This window comes from Apteryx rowi, unplaced genomic scaffold (genome assembly GCF_003343035.1).
Source record: "Apteryx rowi isolate R43461 unplaced genomic scaffold, aptRow1 scaffold_2, whole genome shotgun sequence".
In the NCBI taxonomy this organism is placed as follows: domain Eukaryota; kingdom Metazoa; phylum Chordata; class Aves; order Apterygiformes; family Apterygidae; genus Apteryx; species Apteryx rowi.
The window spans coordinates 6,970,562-6,991,583 of record NW_020448307.1 but is presented as its reverse complement, the minus strand read 5'-3'; the positions used below and the strand labels follow the sequence as shown (position 1 = coordinate 6,991,583).

General features: G+C 53.2%; 1 protein-coding gene and 1 long non-coding RNA gene across 5 annotated transcripts; both read right to left on the bottom strand.

The window, feature by feature from the left end:
• Nucleotides 1-503: 503 nt before the first annotated feature.
• LOC112964770 (neuropeptide Y receptor type 2-like) lies at nt 504-17,322 on the bottom strand. 2 transcript variants are annotated; one of them, XM_026063294.1, is made up of 3 exons: nt 17,219-17,322; nt 8,625-8,691; nt 504-1,783 (listed from the first exon to the last, which is right to left on the bottom strand). In XM_026063294.1, the coding sequence occupies exon 3, from the start codon at nt 1,749-1,751 to the stop codon at nt 588-590; it is 1,164 nt and encodes a 387-aa protein (XP_025919079.1). In that variant the 5' UTR covers nt 1,752-1,783; nt 8,625-8,691; nt 17,219-17,322; the 3' UTR covers nt 504-587. The 2 variants fall into 2 exon arrangements, with proteins under 2 accessions (XP_025919079.1, XP_025919078.1); XM_026063293.1 differs by lacking the exon at nt 17,219-17,322 and adding an exon at nt 11,109-11,115.
• Nucleotides 17,323-18,158: 836 nt separating this feature from the next.
• LOC112964896 lies at nt 18,159-21,016 on the bottom strand. 3 transcript variants are annotated; one of them, XR_003253119.1, is made up of 2 exons: nt 19,256-21,016; nt 18,159-19,153 (listed from the first exon to the last, which is right to left on the bottom strand). It is a non-coding gene; the product is annotated as an uncharacterized LOC112964896 (long non-coding RNA). The 3 variants fall into 3 exon arrangements; XR_003253120.1 differs by having other exon boundaries at nt 19,522-21,016; XR_003253121.1 differs by having other exon boundaries at nt 18,159-18,975; nt 19,522-21,016.
• Between the last annotated feature and the right edge of the window lie 6 nt (nt 21,017-21,022).

Sequence of the window (21,022 nt, the reverse complement as noted above, 5' to 3'; positions counted from 1 at the left end):
CGCCATGCAAGYGATCAAAGACTGCACAGCTTCAGCTCGCAACAGCCTGCTCCCCTCGAACTGCCCGCAGGCGACAGCGCTAACCAGCCCAAGTGTTTCCAGGAGAATGTAGGTTTCTCTCCTTGGAGTAATTAGCTAAAGATGGATCAATAAGGCTTTTGGGTAGGAGACATACAAAYGAACAAGCATACACAGCACGTAAAAGGATATGTAATGTACTGAACATGCCCCAGCCTCAAAAGGTTCTCTGTTCATGTGTCACATGTCAGAGGGTAAAGGCTTGAACAATCCCCTTTTCCAAATGGAAATGGCAAAAAGGGAATATTTCACTGGCTAAATGGAAGCCTCTGTATGTGATTTTTCATGCTTCTCCATGCATAACCTGAATTCAGAGAAAGAAAGAATTCATTTTTTTGGTCAGACAGACATACACCAGATTTATTGTTTTGAGAAATACRGGTGGGTGTTTCCATGTGGCTGCAGTAGCTATAATGTTTTGGCAACACAATGTTTCCCCTAAAAAGGCATCTACCCAAGAATGTCCCTGGGTTCAGTCAGCCTCAGGCCGGGAAGTGGATGTCCCATCTCTAAACCTCCGTTGGCAGCTGTCCATTGCCAGCAGAGTGTTTGATGCTCCCATTTAGGGTGTTGGCCCTGAAGATGTATGACCTCCCTCTGATCGAGCCTTCAGTGTGGATGCTTTCTGGCTTGTTCTGGCAACGGAAGAACATAAGGAAGCCATTTCGGTAGTTCTTGTTCATCCATCCATAGAGCAGGGGGTTGACAAATGTAGAGCACATGGCCACCACATGGAAGACAGTGTACAGGAGTTTGTATTCATGGAAGATAAGAACAAGATCAAGATCAATGGCAAGCTGGAATATGTGGAAGGGGAGCCAACAGACTGCAAATACCACAACTACCATTACTAGCATTTTGGTTGTCTTCCTTCTCCGGCACTGGCTTTCATTCCTAGAGGTGGGACTGACATGATTTTTCAGCTTGAACCAGATCCTGGTATAGGCGTAACAAATAATTGCAAGAGGAAGAACATACTGCAGGAGGAGCATGGACAGACTGTAAATAGTGGCATCTCTGTTATTACCAGAAGGCCATTTTTCTGAGCAGACAGCCATTTTGAGGTTGATGGATGGGATTTCCTCATACCGGTACTCTCTGAAGATGGCCAGAGGACCTGCTAGGACAGCTGCCGCTAGCCACATAATGGCTATGATTGTGAAGCTGAGCCTTTTGGAAATCCTACTGTCCAGGTGGAAAACAATACATCGATACCTATCCAAGGCAATCACAGTTAGGGTGAGTATGGACACATGGACACTCAGAGCTTGAGCATAAGGGACCAGATGACAAAGAACAGCTCCGAATTTCCACTCATCCAGCAGTGTGTACACTAAGGTGAAAGGCAGGCAGAGAGTGTCCACCATCAGATCTGCCAGGGCCAGATTAGCTATGAAGAAGTTGGTGACGGTTCTCATAGTCTTGTACTTCACTATGATGTAGATGACCAAAGAATTGCCGATGAACCCCAGCAGAATGATGAGGGAATAGGCAGCAATGAGAACAACCTGGACTCCCAGGATCTTGGTGCTGTCCATCATAACACTGCGGGAGCCAGAGAGATAGTGGCCAGGCGTGACAAAGTCCTTGGCATGCCAGCCCTGTGGCAGCTTCTCATCTACTGCTGTCTTCTCCATAACGAGGGTGCTGTTGGATCCCTCCAGTGGTCCCATACCTAGCGTGACTTCAGTCAGGAGGAGGAGGTCTGGAATACAGACAGAACAGAAGTGAGAGCACAGCAGACAGCAGAGCATCTGCAAGAGCTGAGACTCAAATGGCATTTCAGTCTAGACAGCAGCAGCAGCAACATCCTCCTTCCTTCTCCCTTACCCCATAGCCTTCCTCACACTGAATGGCCTGTCAGCTCTCTGATGCCAGGGCTCATGCAGCTTTTCACATGAGTTGCTCAGATTCTGTTTATTTGAACTGAACAGGGAAAAAGCCCAAACCAACCAGGGCCAGACTGGTAGTGTCTGAAAAGATCTTCAGCTCATGGAGCCCCTTTGCACACTGCCTCTCCTGCTCCTTTAGGCTGGCTTTGCGAAATGGGGAAGCTGCTTCAAACAAGTCAAAATCTTGGAATCTTTTGGGGCTGACAGAAGAAATCAATGATGGTGTCAGTCATCTTTGATGAGACTTACTTGTCTACAAGAATGCCCTGAGTCTTGATTCCTTAAGGAACAGGAAAGAGGAATATCAGACAGACATTCTCAAGTTCAGTGTGCTCCTCTTTACTTTCCCATAACACCTTCTCTCCAGATCATGCACCCTGTTATTTTCAGGTTGTTTTGGAGCGCCTTTCTATTTCTCATTTCTCACCTCTCCAGGTGACAATATCAGTCATCCAGTCGCTGCACCAGTCTCCCCCCACTGCATTGCTCCTGCTAACGATGCTGCCACCCAAGTCAATGCAGGCATTCACCAGCATTGCACAGCAGTGCGCTCCAGCAGGGGAAAGCATGTGTGGCAGAGCCRTGCAGGAGAGCAGACAGCTGGAGCTGTGAACAAGCCTCCTGCAGAGCTGTATCGGAGCATCCAGGCATGAACAGGCCCAAGAGCAAAAGCTGCAGGGTCAGTGAGCCTCCACCTACCTGGTGCACAAATATCTGCGTGAATGCGGCTGTGGGAGCAGGGAGCCTGATTGATGAGCCACAGCTGATTGAGTCTGGAACCTGTGGCTGGCGCTTGGTGCCATCGTAACAGCAGAGTGTTGTCACAGCAGGGTTTTGATTCAGTCCAAACACAGGGGGAGAAAAGCCAGCTCTGTTACTAGCTTCTTCTCTGCCATGTCTCAGAATTGCCGCTGGGGTATGTAGGGAGGGGTGGACACAGCTCCTCACCTCCTCCCCCTTCCCAGCACCACGCGTGGGGCCCCAGTCCCCACTGCGCACTTGAGCAAAAGAGTCATCACWCTGCCTAAGCGGGACAGTTTGCAGAGCATCGCTCTTCTGGCATGGAGAGAGAAGGGGATAATGCCCTGCCACTGAGAGGGGGAAACACAGGGCTTAAACAAAGCTGGGAATTAGGGGCAGCCTCCTGGCACCTTATCATCCTCCTTGGGAAATGAACTGCTCTAGTTTTGTACCGAGTGAGACGGAAGCACTGCTAGCCAGATGCTGGTGGGCTTCCTGCAGGTCCATGCCTTGCAAGCAAAAYGTTGGAGGACAGGCTGTGTGGGGGAAGGGAGGATGCTTTACCTGGCTCTGTGAGAGCACTTTCATTTAAGCTAGTACTTCAAACAAACAGAAGAAAATAATGGTGGCAAGATGGGAAAGGAGGCTGCAATTAGATTGTAATGAATAATAAATTGCTGCTTGCTCTTTTATTAGTCCTCAGAACAAGGATTGTAATCCCCCTGTGGGAGCCGCTCCAGGAATCTGYCCGGCCAGCTGCAAACCTCATCCCTGTCGGAGGCCCTGCCCCTAAGCTCGCTGTCCCCTGCTCTCCCCATGGCTCTTGGTTCGTCTAACCCTGGCACCCGTTGGTCAATTCATGCCAATGATTCCCATAACTGAAGTTGCTGGGCTGTGGCAATGGGGACCATATAGCTATGGCTAAGAGGGTAAGAAGGTAGCTTTATTCAGCAGGATGGAAAAGTGTGTGGATTTGCTGGGATAAGGGGCTGCTGAAGGGGGGTCTTAGACCTCCACTTTGCAGCTGCCTCCAGCCCTGGCAAGGTAGCACCAAAGCAAAAGGCGGTTACAACTTCTAAGGTGWAGCTGGAGCAAAAAGGCAGAGCTAGGGTGCATATTTGGCCTGCCAGGGCCGGGAGAGCCGGGGAAGGGCAGCCGTTTGAGATGTACTGCATCCCTTGTAATTCCTGCCCCTCCAACACAGCCAGGCAGCAAGTCCACGGTTCTGCTCAACCGAATCTTTTCCGTCCATCTGTCTGCCAGAGGCTGCGAGTGGCTAAACCCAGCGAAAGCAGTGGGGAGGCTGCCCTGCTCCCGCAGGCAGGAGAGAGGAGCTGCGGGAGCCGCGGCGTGCAGCCATCACGCAAGTCGCCGAGGCCGGGGCATCGGGGCGGCGAGTGGCCCGGAGCYGGGACGGCGGCGCAGGCACTGCTGCTTTGACAGAGCGACCGGCCCGTGCACGGCAGCCCAGCTCCACGGGTTTCCCCACAGACGACACGTGTTGCAGCTGGCCCGAAAGCAAACTTTACTGCCAGAAAAGCAGGGCGGTGGGCCAAGGGCCTGATGAAGAAAACAGAGCGAGTGCTGGGCTCATTTGCAGTGTCAGCCCTGTCACWGGTCAGGCTGGATTTTTATACCTTCCAGCTTGTCTAGCATTACTTTTTCACTATCACTTCTTATCCCCTTTTCTTTGGCTTGCCTGTCCCATTTATCTTCAGTACCCGTACCCTGGCGTGAGGCCAGTTCACACTCCCTTCCCTTTTTCCTTGTTTCACCCACCAACTGGGTGACAGTTCCCATGTTTGAATCTCAAGCTATTTCCTTTCACTGGAGACTGGCAGCTACCCACCATCTGAGAGGAGCCAGGAACATCATGGTTATTGAAGCTGTTTTGCTTCCTAACAAAATGGCCTTAATGGAGTTATTATTTGATTTGGTTGGCTTTGTTTTTTTCCAAGGGGGACCTATTAAAAATCAATTAAGGCTTTTTAATTAAGAGGCAAAATGGTAATAATTATTGCTTCCACTCTAGGGCCTGCCTGGAGGTCGCAGGGGATGCTGCGAGAGTGGACCGAGGTCTGTTCCAGCGAGTAATGGAAGTGCTGGCGTACGTGAACGCTGATGCCGGGCCCCCGCTCCCRTGCCCAGCAGGCCTGCCAGGCTAGATGGAAAAATCCTCAGAGCTGGGAAACAACTGCTTTTGGGAGAGAAAAACAGTAGAGCAGACCAGGAAGAGGCAGAAGTACTGCCCTCGGCCCTTTTCTCTATGCTGGCTGCCACGGAGGGACGCAGAGGGCTACCTCCGCCGGGCAAGGCAATGCCTGGACCCTGCCCAGTGCCAGGACTGGCCCTCGCTCTCCCTCCAGCTGAGGTCCAACCCGAGGCAGGGCTGAGAATGAGGGGCAGCTCCTAATGGGGCAGAGAGACCCCCTGCCCTAGGCCAGCGGGCTTCAGCCTTTGGGAAGGGGTGAGGAGGCGTTGGGAAGCACAGGGGAGCTGCAAACCCGCTGCCCTTCACTGTCAAAACAGCGTCCACCACGACGGAGCTCCGGGGTGAGGCACGAGGGCAGTAAAACCAGGCAGGGCCACGCCGCACAGCCGGGCRCCTCGGGCCCAGATGAGAGCAGGGAGGAAAGTGCCTGCTCGCGGAGTCAGGGGCAGCAGGAGCCCCATCCGCACACACAGCAGAGGCCTGAATGCCAAATCTGCCATTTCAAAACTCAGCGTCGCCTCCGGGTCCCGGCACCGCAGCGGGGGCTGGCCTGGAGGGAGGTGGGCCAGGCCAGAGGGCTGCCAGCGCCGGGAGGTGCTTCCCCTCGCTCTCAAACCCATCCCGCGGCGTTCCCTGGCGGCGCCCCTGGCCCGGGTGCCCTGGGGCTCRCAGGCACCTCTGCTTCCTGGAAAGAGTCAGGCTCCCCGCATCGCCTCGCGGCAGCCCCAGGCATGTGGCCAGCCTGGCTGAGACCTGGCAGGCCACGTCCAGGTCCAGAAGAGCCGACTGCAGAGCCTGGCATGGTTTGGAAAGCAGGGCTGGAGGGCTAGGCAGAGGGCTGAAGAAAACAGAGCTTGTTAGTTAAAATTCCTCTTTCTCTCCCAAGCAGTGAGATTAGGGTAGCTCCAGCAAGCAGGCACGCAGAGTGTGGGGACAGGGGGCACAGAAAAGAGGGGGATGAAGATGAAGACTACTGAGGGAGCAGTTAGGGACCAGGAATCCTGTTGCAGTTATCCTTAGGTTGGAAGAGGGAGTGCAGAGACCCAGGCCAGCCTCTTCTCTGCTCCGAATCTGGCTAACAACAGCCACRATCTCTTTCTACAGCAGGGGCATGAGGGCTTAGACTGATGGATGTTTTCATGGCTTGGCTCACTAATTTATTCCATGCTGTGTCCTTTCTCCATGACGGCTCAACTCYATGATACTCTCTCATCGCTGTCCAAAAAAATAGAGGAGGATTGAATTCAGCTACCTGATGAGAGCTGCAGTGTGTGGAGGAGACATATCACCACCCACACGCCCTGGCTGAGAAGGGTGGAGGAAAGTGTCTGCCCTACTAGGTCCAACCCCACGTTTGTGGCGCAGAGTGTAGGACTGGAAAGCTGAGACCCCTCCAGAGAGCACACAGCACTGGTGTACCAGGATGCCTCTGCCCTGCTTGAGTACAGTGGTGGAAGACAGGGATGGAGGAAGATACAACCAAACAGCCCAGTCTGGCACAGTGACTCATCTTGTCCCCAACCCCATATCTGCCAGCAGTCGAGTGTCCATGGCACAGAGGTGTGAAACCATCCCTAGTCACCAGAATTTAGTCCTCACCTTGGGGCCAGGCACTTTCTACCACAGTGGTAAAGAAATACTTTGTGCACTCTGATGGTGCTGTTCCCCTGCAGCACCTGAGAAGCAGCTGTGTTCAGCCCTGTACCCCCAGTACAGCACTTAGGGGAGGAGAACACGGCCARCTGAGATACGGAGGTTAATCAGCTTGCCAGAGGCCACACAAGAAATCCTTGTGAGGGCTGGGAACAGCCCAAGTTTGCTAACGCCATCTCCTGTGCTAACCACCAGAGAGGACTCAGCATCTCTCAGGATAAATCCAAACTGTATAGCTGAACGTAGATTTCGGGAGCTGCATGAAAACACAAAATGTGACTGATGGAGCGGAGAGATTTTTGCCCTCTCTGTGCGATTCAGAGTGAATAGCAGCTCTGGAGTGATTTTCTGAAGCCAAAGAGCAGTTAGAAATTGTGCCAGGTCCTTGCATCTCCAGTGAAAGAGTGATTGCCCACCATGGGTCTGCCACARAGGTGTGTATATATGGCAGAAGGAAAATCCCTTTCATCTGCCCATCTTCTGCTGCACCTTTGTAAATTATTTATCCAGGGAGACATGAAATACATCCATGCTGCAGCAACCCCTCCATGCGACAGAGAKACTGGAGGCCAACATGAGGACCAACCCTCCAGACACAGCCTGGAGCACCCCGGGGTGCCCGCAAGGGCATTACCACCTATGTGAGTGAGCCTGTAGCACGTCCACTGGTGCAGAAACTCAATAGCATTAGGCACGCATGGCTATCCTTGCATTTACAAAGCTCCAGGGACCCAGAGCTGCTCCTAGGGGACCGCAAGGWAGAACTGCCCCACTCTGGGCTCAGTCAAGGGAGCGGAGGCAGCCCTCGAGCAGATAAGCAGAGGGGCTGAAGGCAGTGGGAGACCAGTACAAGGAGAGGGGGGATACGCTGGGGTTCTTCATTTGTGTGTCCCTGCCTACGCTAGAGCTATGAAAGCATCTGAAGGGGACAAGGTGAAGGGGACAACTGAGTTGGTCGGTTCAGGACAGGATGAAAAAAGAGGTGACAAGAAGAGATCCATTTGGCAGGAATACCCGCTTTCTCCTGGGAATTCCTCCCACAGAAAGCAGGAGGGGAAGAGTGCAGGGCGCTCTGCCCTGCGGGACGCACCATGGGAGCAGAGCAGTGCTGGCTGGGAGTCAGGGCTTAGCGGGTGATACTGCGATGGAGCCATGCTACTTGTCAGGGGCTGCAGAAGGAAAGAGACAGCCTGGTGGAAGCATCCCGGGTAACCTGGGGAGTCTGCTGCCTCCTGAAATTTAGGGAGTCAGGGGTAGATGAGGCAAAGGAGGGGAGAGAGAGAACAGCCCCACTAACAGAATGACAAGGGAGCAAACCCAGCATCCTGCTTTGGTAGGGACTATAGGCTAAGTTTATAAGTGAAATGTGAGCTATAATGGGACTTTAAGAGACTATTCCAGGTCAGCAAGCAGCAACTGTTCTAAGCATTAACATGCAACAAGTCAGGAAAGACAGCAAGCAGTGGTTTTCCTCCTGCAATGCCCCATCTCTCTTTGCATCTTTGTATTTGTCCTCCTGCAGTCCTGTATCTCCCTTTGCATCTTTCGATTTGGGGGCACTGATCTCTGGCAGCAACAGCTCGGTACCAGGAGGGTGTGCAGTCCTAGTAACAGCACAGAGGAGCTGCCAGGAGGTTTGTATCCAAGCCACGAGGAGGCAGAGAACAGGAGAAATGCAAATTTCTTGGGCAGCCATGCACCTCAGCCCCACACCTGCAGCACCCTGCTCTGTGGCTTTACATGCCTGGTTTCTGCAGACCCCTGGAGCAACCTGCTCTCCTGACCACTCTCCCTCAGCATCCTGCTTCCCGAACTCCCTGCTTCAGCTTGGGACCAAAACTCTCCTGACAGTACTTCTTGCTCGCCGTCTCACTATTCCAGCTCTCAGGGCTGTCAGTCCCTGGATTCAGTCTCCTAAGGATGCTGTTTTGAACTACGTAGCATGGCCAAGACCTGCCCCCATCTCAACCCTGCCACTCAGATGAGCCCTCCCCGACCCACCTGCAAAGGCCAGGGTGTCCTCCTCGTTCAGGAACCAAGTTGCTCACCTGAAGTTATCGTCTCATTGCTGGCCAGGACGGTGCACTTTGTCCTCTCCACTTTCAGGGAGTCAACCTGTAGCAAGTGGGTGAGAAGCACTTTTCCACAACTGTCCTTGGAAAAAGGAGGAAGTCAAGTGGGGAGCTGGGCTGCTGGAGGGTGCTTCGTCTCTGGGGGTAGCTTTGGCACCCTACCCGTGCCCCTGGAGAGCACCCTCTTGCAGGGTGACTAACAGCCCCTGTCTCACAAAGCTGGATGCTCTGTGAGCTCCTGAATGAGAGAAAGGCAGGGAGCGTGTGTTTAACAAACAGAAATGGAAAGGGGGAGGGAGCCTGCTGCTGCTGTTTATACAGTGTTCAGCCACTGAGGGGCTTCTTGCATCAAGGAGAGAGAAGCTTTTCCACATCCCTCTCCCTCTCTAGGGAGATGTGGTGGGAGCTAGAGGTCTGCAGGCTCCTTGTCTTTGCCACTGACCTGGGCAAGTGTCCATCTGCCCTCACTGAGCAGCTCTCCCATCAGCTCAGGCCATACACTTTTTTGGGGCCTGGCTCAGTCATGTCCAAGGGTGGGTCTTCCTAGTAAAGCAGGAGCTCAGCAGGTCCTGTAAGGCAGCAGAGCCTTCACCAACTGCCCCCCATCCACCTCTCCCCCATCTCTGTGCTTGCACAGCGCCTGGCACCAGAGCAGGCTACCTCTTGGGTGCAGGCCTTTAGGTACTTTGGCGATGCAAAAAAAAGTAATGGCAAGAAGCTCCTAGCCACTTGGCAATGGCTGAGTCTGCTCCAAAAGCTGGATTCAGCATGGACCTAGGAAGTGGAGTGAGTTGCTATTCTGGAGTGCTCAGCACTGCGCACACAAATGGAGCAAGAGAGAAAGGCACAGGAGCAGCACCCTTGTGTCGCTGGAAAGCCAAGCTAGCAGGAAACCAGGAAAACACCCTATGACCAGCACAGGGAAGCAGGAGAAACACAGCTTCCTATGAAGCCAAAGGTTTCAAAGAGAAGCAAGCAGGGTGTTTCCACTGTAGGAGCTCCATCACGCACAATGTGTCTGTGAGCTTCCAGCTGGCCAGAGCCAGGAGATGCTCCCAGAGGCTGGGGAGGAGGAGACCTCTCCTCAGCTTTGARTAACTACAGCTAGAAGTTTATCAGTGGAGTTTTACTATTCACCCCCATGCTGGGCTTTGGTTTCCTTTTCTTTGTGAGAACGGAAACCAGGAGGACTTTCATCTGACTTTCTGWGCCACAAAACTCTTGATACCCAGGAAAAAAGAAAAAGCTCAAATGACTCAGCAGAAAAAGGAGAGTAAAAACTTTCCTGAAATAAGTCACCCTGAAAGTGGCACTTGAACCCAAGACTTGGGATGAGGGTTCTCCCCTTCAGGAAGGAAAGGTGTTGCCAGACCAGTAATGACAGACGAGAAAATCCAGCAGCTGTGCTAGCTGTGTGCTCTTCCTGAACCATCCATGCCTGGGAGTTTTGTGTCTTCTCCCCCTTTGTTTTCCCTGAGGCTTTTGCTTTAGCTGCACTGAAAAGCTAAGAGCTGTGCAGCACCCGTGAACTCCCAGCTGCCGGGTGGGAGCAGCAGGAGGGRCAAACCTGCTCAGAAGCCCAGAGCTATGCCGAGGCCATTGCTGTCTCCCAGCGGCCCGCAGGGAGAGTCAAGGAGCGGCTGATGGGAAGTGAGCGGTGCATGCTATTCCCCATGTTCCTGGTGGCTGGATACTCCTTCTCTCTAGGGTCCTCAGCAGTGAATGGCTGATTTCTGCTCAAGAGCAAGACATATTTTTCCTGCTTTCTCCTCTGGCATGAGATCTTTCTTGCCCATTCCCTGGAGTCCTTTGCTACAGCTCCCCGCACTTCTCCAGGCTGGAATAAGATGCCCAGGGAAAAGGCAGTGATGGACACAAAAGAAACTCTCGCCAGCCTGGAGCTGTGAACCTCCATCAGGACCATGGGGTGAATTCCAGTCATTTTTGGCACATGGTGTTTGCTGGATGACAGCAAATGCTAACTCTTAAATCATGGATTAGTCAGGGCAAGTCCCCAAGACTGTCCTCTCCCACGGTCTCCGGGGTCCAGTGGAGGGGTTAGCACCAAAAACTAGGATGCTTGCAAACATCAAGTCGCCACTTCTGCCAGAGCCCAGATAAGCCARATAACAAGAGCCCTGTCTGCTCGGCAGGACAGGGGGCAGAGCGTGGGCAGGGGGAGCTGTCGGCAATCCAGGGGGACCTCACCGCCCTGATACCCACAGCCACGAATCGTCCCCCGGCAAGCAATCCTCCCACGTCACGGAGCAATCCAACCGCTGTGGGTGGCAGCCCACCACCACACACYGGGACAAGGCTGCTCTCGGCATGGCCTGGGATCTAGCTGCCTGGTTACCATCCTGCCTTCCCTGGGAAGCCAAACGGCTCCYAAAAGCCTCATGCCCCGCGGTGTGGTGGAGGGGCCATCAGGCAGCATGACGGCGCAGGAGCAACACTCACCTTCCCACGGGGCAAGTTCTGGTCGGAGAGGCGAGACCAAGCTCTCGGTGCGCTGGGGTTTCGCTCAAATCGGCAGCTACAGTGCCAAGGTCCAGCCCCGCTGCCTCCACGTTCCCCAGCCCCTTTCCCCAGGAGCCGAGCTTGTCTCACGGCCCCGCAGACACGGGCTGCCTGCCAGTCCGCCTAACCTCCCCGAGCTGGGACATCATTACTGCCGGCTGCGTGCGCTCGCAGCACAGCTCCAACACCGCCCGGACCCCCGGCTTCTCATCCGCTAACGAACACCCGGGGCCTGCTGTGCCRCAGCCCCTTGCCCCCGCAGCCGGGCGAGAGGAGCAGTCATGGCACAGGCTGGAAAACGAGGTGCAAAAAGACCTCCCCGAGCAGCTAACGGATCCCAAAGGGAGCCTAGGCTCTTCCTGGCCTCAACCGGCAACTAAGCACTGAAATAGGAGGATGGGAGCCCCTGGTATCCTCCGGGGCAATGCAAGGCTCAGCAGCCCTGAGCAGAGGTGCCAGGACCCCTACGTGCACCCTTTGTAACCTCCTTCCCTGGCATATTTGCACATGTGAGCTGGGGACACACAGATGCCTGCACATATGTCCCAGGAGCCTTGTGTCCTTTCAAACACGATGGAATCATTCAAATGATCTTTGCAGCCCAAAAACCTCTCCCAGTGGCTGGGCTTTGATTAGGCAAAAGTGAGTCTGTTCACCTGCTCTTCTTAGAATTCGACAATGAATTTTATGCTCCAGGGAGCAAAAAGGATATCAAAAAGCTGAGAAATGGGGCAGAGGAGATGGCTGGCTTTTGATCGGCCCATAATCTGCTCTTCCTCTGAGAGGAAGCAGGTTCTTGGTCTGAACACCTTGCAGCACTAAGCCATATTCTGTATCTCAACTTCTGTCRTGAAAGAAAGGTACATTATCCGATCACTCCCTGGGAGAAATCTCTAAGAAATCTGTTACCAAGGCTTCCAGATGCTCCAATTCACCCTGCTTCATCTGGAGCAGCAACACTGACGTACTTAAAAAAGCAGCTTTTCATTTTTTCAAACATCTGTTTAATTCCACCTGCATGYAACCAAAATATTTCCAGTGCTCCTTCCTGTGGTGTCAAGCCAGTGTTTTGCTGAACAGACTCAGATGCATCAGCATGTTGTGGTAACACAAAAGCCAGTTTTCCATTTGAGCCCCAGAGTTCACAGATGCAGTGAATTTAGGAGTCTGTGATGCATTTGGGAACTAAATTAGCCACAAAGCCTCTCAGAGGCGGGAGGGAGGATAGAAAGCTGTCTGCGCCCTCTCTGAATTTAAAAGCAGGTTCTCATTTCATAACTGCTTTTTGTCCCTACATGAAGATTTCTGAAATTAGTGAAGGAGCAGAGGTAGCACCAGGGATAAGGTTTTGCTGAAATATATGAGTGACCTGCTACCGCAACGACAGGCGCTGGAAAAGCAGCTGGAGAGACGAGCTACGTGGGCTGGCCTGGGACAGTTACRGCTCTGCTCTCTCGCAGTGAAGACAAAAGACTGGGCTGATGAGGGTGTCTTCAGGACAAGAGTCAGCGAGGYGGGAAAGAGGAGCCCATATGGAAAGAGATTAACGGGGTTTGTATCCTGCCAGAGAGCCCACGTTGCCACTCTGCATTCTCGGCTCCTGGCAGAGCTCRGAGCAGATAGGGACAGGTCTCCACCCAGGGCAAATCCGCCTGGTTCATTTGATTAGGCTGATTAATGCCCAAGAGGTCTATGCTCCCGCTCCCCTTCCCGCCCCTGGATCACCCTCTGACATGCAAAATACGCTTGATCATCCTCAGGCTGGAGCAGAACAACTCCAGGCAGATCCGCAGGGTTACTCCAGAAAGGCACCAGCCTCTGAGTGCAGCACCGGTCCCCGCATTCACTTGTCATTTCTGCAAGTCACTGTGCTCAAAGCTTTTCTAATTTATTAGAGGGTTGTTGCTGCTTGTTTGTGTATTGAGCCAGTCAGAAAACAGCTTCTGCAGAAGAGGATAATTGCAGTCAGATAAGCTCGCCAGAACTGGGACTGCAAAATATGATACATTGCACACCAGGAGTTGTCCAGATAGCACTGCTCCAAAAGTGGAAATCTGGCCAAGTTTTTGGGTGGGACTCTCTTACTTGGTCTGCCACAGACTCCCTGTCTGACTTCAGTCAAATCATTTGATGTGTCTCAGTTCCCTGGTAGTGAAAGAGGATAAGAGTGCTTCCCTCGGGAAGCTGCTTCTCCCGGGAGCAGGGAGTTACACGCACTGCAGGGGACTGGGTGTTTGGAGGCACAGGAGAGGCACCCCGCTGGAATAGCTGAGCGATGATGCTTTTGCCCCTGTGGGATTTCTTTCTAAATTGCCCATGTCATTTAGCAAGTGATTAAAGCTGCAGTTACTGCAATCAGGGTCTTGCCTTCCCATGCCGGATACTCCTGCTTCGTAGTCGCACAGTGAAGTTACAAATTGGCAGCTAGTCTATGGCTGCCGAGATGGCGAACCCAGCGGTAACTGCTGCGTTGTGACAACAGGAGCAGGCAGAGCCGGATGGGCRATGAGAGCGCCAGCATAAACTCTGCCTAAGTGTCGAGCCATGCAAGACTGAAGGCAAGTGCAATTGCTGCCTGGGAAAAATTCAGGGCACCTCTTGTTTTCAGTGGGTTTAGTGCTGCTGAAAGGCACCAGACTGACCATATCACCAGGGGCTGAGGTCTGGTGCTCAGCACCACAGAAGAACAAGCTGGTTAGCGTTTGCTGCTTCACTACCTCCCACTCATCCTTCCCAGTCCTGAGGGGATCCACATGAGCGGTAGGACAGGATTTGCTTATCTGTACTGCGCTCAGCGCTGCATCTCTGCTGTATGGACGAGCACCAGCTTCAGTGCGTGCCATCACTGATGGCCCGTTCTCACACCAGGACGGGGGGTCAGATTCGCTCCTGACATCAAACCAGTGGTTTGGCTGGGAATCTGCTTGGCTCCACGTCCCCTAGAAATGTGACTCAGAAACAGCTGTCTGACCAGGAGACAGGTATGAGACCAAGTCCCCCAGAAGAAAGAGCAGCATCCCCAAGGTGGCGAGTGGAGCACGCACAAGCTAAGCAGAGACTGTGCTGGAAAGCACAAAGCTTTCTAAAGCAGGTTTGTCCTTCTTTCAACTCTTCCAGGCGATGAAAAGGACAGCTCACAAACCCTAATTAACTAGAACATGCTAATACTACTGAGCTTCCCTAGCCAGTGAATTTGGCACAAGGAGTGTGGGACACTTTCCAAACAACTGCTCAGGGGAGCACGTGCCTGCAATTTATTATTCGATGAGCAGTGTTTCCTCTCTGCCTCCCCTGAAGAGCTCACACCAGACACGAGGGAGCTGAGTCTGGAGCCTGCAAATCCACTGCGAAAGCCATTTCATGCTGGAGGAAGAAGAGACATATTTCTCCCCAGGCATCAGTACAGTGCTATAGGGTGTTTAAGGTGCCAGGGGAAATAAAGCTTTGCACAGCATTACCACCGTGAGTGCTCCGTGCTTCCAAATGCTGCAATGTGCAGTACTCCAGTTCCCCTGGGAAACACCATGTTCCTTCAGGGTGACATTCACTTTGGGTGGAAGATACACAGCCTTCCATGACCCCTTGTTTGAAGACCAAAGCGGTGTGTATGGTCACTTTGCACAGGCACGAGCATCCTCGGCAGCGTCTGGGGAACAAAGTAGAGCAGCACAGTCAGCCCAGCTCACGGCTGTGGGAGAAAGGTGTTGGGGAGCCTTGGTGCCATGTCTCCACGACTGGTTATTATGCCCCTGTCTTGGGCAAGTCAGTGCCTGGGCTTATTCCCCTGGAAAAGGAGGGGGAAGGAACCTGCCAGGCTCCTAATACAAATGAATCATTCAGTGAACTTTGCATGGGGAGCAAAGGGCAGAACTAAAAAAGATTGATTTATTTTCCGTGGTAAGATCATCACTCTTGGTGTTTACCATGCTGTCAAAATCGGGAGGGAGAAGATGCAGCCTCATGAAAGCCACCACCTGCCTCTGGGCTTAGCTCAAGCCTGGCTGCCTCCCTGCAGGGCCTGCTGGTGCAGGGGTTATTTAGGATGGCTGTGTTCAACCTGCAGAGAGCCGGCCAGCCAAGCCATCTCTGCAGCCTTGCYGTCACGAGCGAGCACCGCAGCAAGGGGGGCACAGTCCTTTGCACTCAGAGGCAGTCACCCCAGGTGCACCACCAGGCACACACAAACCAGCAGTGGCCCAGAAGACCCGTGGCAGATGCAGTATTCCCAGGACCACCGTGGTCCAACCACCCGTCTTTCCCCTCATCAGGGGCCAAGGGGCTCCTCCTCCTACGCTCTTCCTTGTTTGCATCCTTTATACGCGTGCATCACACCTCCTGATGGCCTGGCCTGCTCCTTGTCCTTAGCATTGCCCCCCGCCGTCAGGCTGGGAAYGGCAGGCAGTGCTTACTGATGGCACGTCTTTCCCCTTCTCCCTCTCATCGCACCCTTTACAAATGTTCGTTGTTATGGTGACAGTTCCAGAAGGGAAGCTTTATAAGGATCTTCCAGATTTTCTTACAATATATAGTTACTTCAATTATTTTCCTGGGAGGAGAGAGTTATCTTGCTCTCTGGCAACTGTAAATGTCTTTTACTTTGTTTCTGGCAACCACCTGAGTAYGTGAAATGCTGGTATTGCTCAGGCTTTTGCTGTTGTGCCAGTGATAAAATTGAAGGGAAAAAGACAGAGCGAAGTGCAMAGGGCTGTTTTTAAATAATGACTTGGGTCACAGAATGGGACTTCTAGAGTGCAGGTTGCCTGAGCTGCAGGTGCTGATCTAGAGGTGGACCTGACTCTAAGTTTCCCCAAAATAAGTGAGATTCTGGAGCACGCCTGCATCCTTCTGGGATGGCAAAGCCCAAGGAAAATAGCAGGGRTGAACATTTATGCTTGACAGCCTGTGCTTTGCCCAGTGGAGAACACAGCATTGAGACTTCTTGCAGTGTCTTCCTCTTCTGCAGAAACCTCCCTTGGCTTTCAAAGACTGCATCATGGTAAATGAATTCACTCCATCTCCACTAGATGTGCTGAAGTTTTTCATAAGTGACATCTGGGAGTGCTGTAGAGAACAGGGCTGTGCAGCCATCCTTAATGTAAGTAATGAATACAGCAAACAGCCTAGGACCAGTCAACAGAAAACAATCTGGGGATCTGACATGACCGCAGGGCTGGATATCATGGCTACTATATTCTGACTGTGCAATATGACTGATAACTCACAGCAGGCTGAGGAGCACCTTGAGCGGCCAGGCTTGTCTAGCCAATTTTAGGAGGGTGATCCCATGAAGACCTTTCCTGCATCCCTGCTGTACAGAACCATGCTCAGAAACTTCCAAACAGTATTGACATGCTTCAGGCTCTGCGGAGATAGCTCAGCATGTTTGTGAATGCATGGCAGCACCCAAGGGCAGCAGGTGAACATTACAGGTCATCCCTCATCCTGGGGCCAGGTTGGCTGGGGAGATGAAGCATGGCCCATCGGGGGAAAAACCAAGAGGACAAAGCTGTTTTGGCAAGATCTGTGCTGTATGTAGAGTATCAGAGGGGTTTAATGCAAAGCTTAGAATAAACAGGCAAACAAGCAGCAGCCACAAATGTTAATATTTGCAGAAATCTCCTGTTTTTGGCGCCTGGGGTGGGAAGCTCAAGGACACTGGCTGGAATGCAAACATGGATTCCTGGCTGTCCGGAGGGGCTGCATGGGGAATCTCACATCTTAACGTGTCAGAAGGCCTGGCAGGCTGGCTCGTGATGGTTTACACTAGCACTCCTGCAGAGGGAGACTGSGCTAAGAAGTTCAGCAGCCATATGAATCTAGCCCCTAGGACCTGAGCTATTTGAATGTCCCTGAAAAAAAAATGATCAAGCAGAGTTCATCCTCCTSTGCCTGCTCCAGTACCTGTCTCCCATCTGCCATCACCAATGGGCTGAGCATTAAACTCTTCCACAGTCCCCACTGCCCCTGCACATGCCCTCACAGTGATAGGTCTGGTGACACCTCCGTCCATCCCAGCGGCCCCAGGACCATGCAGCATTGCTCGGCGATACCTCAGGGCCCAAAGGCTTAGAAGAGACTCAGWCCCATGGTGCGAACTCCCTCCATGTAGTAGGATGTGGATTTCTTCATGCTGGTCTCCAGCTCTTCTCCATGAGCTCCTAGACACAGGATCAAAATGACACAGACTTTTAGACCATTGGCCTTACTTCACCTGGGTCCTTTCATGGCATGTTGGAGTGGTCTGAGCTTCCTCAACACCTCTCACCATCTCCATCTGCCTCTCATCTTGATCAGGGTTGTCAGTTCATGTGCGTACTTGTGGCCAGTTGGAGGTGTTCAGAGCTCGAGGCTCTGGCTTGGCCAAACAGCAGTGTCATTTGGGCCTGGGAAGAATATATCAGCAAATGATGGCCCAACMCTTGGTCACCCTCCTCCTCCAAGCTATTTATCCAAAGATATATTTCCAATCATTAATTTGTTTCCTGCTTGCTTTTCTAACCAAGCCCTTTAAATCACGTCTCCGTGGCTGAGGTCAGGGAGGGATGCAGAATATTCATAAGAGCAATGCAGCTGCTGCCTTGATTCACTTCAACCCTTCTTCTTTTACTTCTTCCTTTCTGTTTGCTGTTACACCTTTCCACTTCTCCCTCCCTCTTTTCCCTCTCCACGGTGCGGGTGCCCCTGTCCTCCAAGGTGGTCTTTCATGGGGCAAACGCCAGCCTCCCCAGAAAGCCAGTGCAAGGGCTGCATGAGCCCTGGGCAAGTTCGGGGCAGGGTGGCACATGGAGAAGACCAGATTTAACTCAGCTTACTGTCTGAAACATGGAAATAAGGACTCCTGAAGGGACTCAGGGGCCAGGTCTCCCTGCCACACAACCTGGTGTGCTCCAGCCCTGCTCAGCCCCCTCTGCCTCCTCCTGTCCCGGGCAAGCCCACGGCCAGGCACTGCCAGATCATCAGAGCTGCAGGGGAGAGAGGGATCCAGAGCAATCAACATCTGCAGTGTTTATTTTTACTCAGAACAAAGCGAAACAGAGAAATTAAAATGCCAAACTTCTCAACCCCTGTGGAAATTTTCTGCCTGTGTTTGGAGAGCCAACCCAAGGGGACGGTGCTCCGGCTCAGGAGTTTGCTTCTCCTTCCACTTGCATATAGCTGGGAGACTTATGAAGCTCTGCTGCAGGCAGGCCCACCACGTTACCCCCTTCATCTTCCTTGTCCTGTAAGGCAAAACGGTGCCTCTTCCCCACAGGTCTCTGCAGAGTTTCACGGCAGCTCCGGGAATATACTTTTAGTGCCTGGAGCAGAAAATCGCAAAGGGCTTTGGCCCCAGTCCATGAGCTTTCAGCCAGACTCTTCTCGGTCCATGTTATCCTTCATCTCCCCAGTGCATAATCAGGCTCTCCAAACACACTGTTCTCAGGTCCCAGCCTAGAGCTTGGAGCCTCCTGAGAGGGATATTCTAAAAAAAGAAAGAAAAACATTGCGTTGCCAACTGAAGCGAGTGCTGAAAGGACAGAGATGCCAGGAGCACTTAAACAAGGATTTGAGACCGGGGGACGCTCTCGAGTGTGTTTTCAATTCTCAGACAGGAGACGTGTCCACTGGGAAGTGACTGCCRCTCACTGTTTGCTTTCGACCTCGTAGCTGGTGTCGCAGAACATTAAATGTCCAGGAAGAGGACATTTCCTCCTGTTCATCCCTGTTCCTCCAGGAACTTTCTTTTGGGATTGATGGATTGGTGCAATGGATGGTAAAATGGTACCACTCCTCCTTTGGCTCCAAAGCCCATGTTTGCAGCTCAGACCTGCAAAGACAGAGACGAGCAATTTTATGGGTGCAATCAGTCCTGTCGGCGGCAAGGGGGGTTATTCCGGAGAGCATCAGTTGCTGCCAAAGCCTTCAAAGCCGGGTATGTGGCTCGAGCAGATCATCCGCCCGGTTGTTCCCATCATCTTCTGCATCTCTCTCTCCCAAAAAGCGTCCTGAGGAAAAACAAGTCAAGGCATCAGAGTCCTGCCCCGCGGCRGAGGGGATGCCCAGAGCCAGCAGCACCCTGCAGACGGCCTGGAGCAGGATTTTCCCACCCGGCTCCAGCCCAGCTCCGCAGCTGGATGTGGCTTCTGCTGCTCATCCCGTGCACAGTGTGCCTGGGAGCAGACTCCCGCAGGGGGATCACGTGCTGGGCTCTGTGGGCAGCTTTCATGCCGCAAGGGCCAAACTCCCTGAACTTCCCACCGATGCTGATTCATGGGGACATCTCCCAGCTGTGACAGATCGCGCTGCTCAGGGAACATAACCTTTCGCAGCACATTGCAGATCTCTGCCGAAAAGCAATTATCGATGCTTTTACCTCCGTGCAGAGCCGTGTAAGTAATGGACCATGTCACGGGGGCTGCAGTAGGGCAGGTAGCAGCGCCCTGGCTCATCCCAGCTGTATGTTCGGGGCTGGGTTTCTTGCCTGCCGGGCTGTGTGTGCACAGACGTGGGTGGGTGGGTGGACRTGTGTACCAGCTATAACGTCTCCTGAAGAAACAGCAACAAAGTCAGGAGCTCAGAGCCTGGACACAGTGAGGAAGCCATTTCCCATTTAAAAGGATGCATTTTAAACAGATGATTCAGCTCCCATCCAAAATCCACCAGTTCAAAGCCAGCTGTTTCTYGGGGGCTGCCGGAGCGTGGCGCGAAGACGACACACAGCGAGGCGACCTCCTGCGTGCCGCGGCCTGGCTGCCAGCGGCCACCTCTCCCAGCGGGCCCCGTGGTCGTGGGATCAGATCAGCCCTGCCAGAAGCACAAAACGCCGTAAACGTGGGGAGCGAGGCTTCGCCTGCAGGAGGTCACTGCGGAGAGGAGACCGTTCGGTCACGGCACACCATCGCCGTTTCCCGCGGTGTTGTGCCAGCCACATTCCCATGGGGTCCCCGCCGCAGCGTGCAGCCCAAAGGGGACAACGGCAGCCGGAGCAGGTTCGGCACGCTGGAAACTGTTCCTGCCCTGGGGCCCGGGGAGCAGCAGGACTGAGCGTCCTTGTGCCCCCGCCACCTCGGGCACCGTGACAGGGATCACATCCCGTCCCCTCGCCTCTCCCTCATGTGTCATTGGCTTTGCAGCAGACACCGGTGGCTGCCCTGGAGAGCTGACRGGTCTGGCTCGTCGCCGGCTGGTGGGGGGGAGGCAGCGGGCAAATTCGCCGGGTGCGTATCTCATCTGGAGACGGGCCCGCAAGCAGGGCGGCTGCAGGCACGGGGAGCAAAAGCCCAGGCCAAATCGTTCAGATGAGCAAGCRAGATGGGTGGAAATATTTCCTGCGTTATCCGCACTGCTCTGGTGGTGAGGGAACCGAGAGCCACCTTAGATGGCCACTGTCTGGTGCATCCCCCTTTCAGGAGAAGCTCCAGTCCTAATGGCAATGCAGGACAGACGATGGCCTGCTCAAATGTCACTTGTCTGTGTGGGTCCCCTCCTCTCTGTTTTATTTGCTTCAGTTCCTGTGTTGCCAACCCTTGTGATTTTTTTCACGTGTCTCCCAGCATTTGGTGTTTCCCGTAAAGTCCCAGGGCCTGGCATCAGGTGACCACGCAGGAATGAAAACTATTTCTTCTTTCTTCTTTCGCTAGCGAGCTTGCAGCGCTTGTGATTGCTGGGCAAAACTGGAAACCGCGACCCCGAGTGYCTCGATCTGAACTGACCTCGAGGAGTCCTGTGACTGCGAAAGCTGACCCGCGGTTCCTCAAAGCTTGCGGACCTTTGGCGAAGGGAAACGGGGGGAAATGAAAGTGTACTGACCGAGACGGGAAAGCTCTTCCCCCGTGCTCATTCCCACAATCTCCTTGCTAAATGCAGCAGCGGGG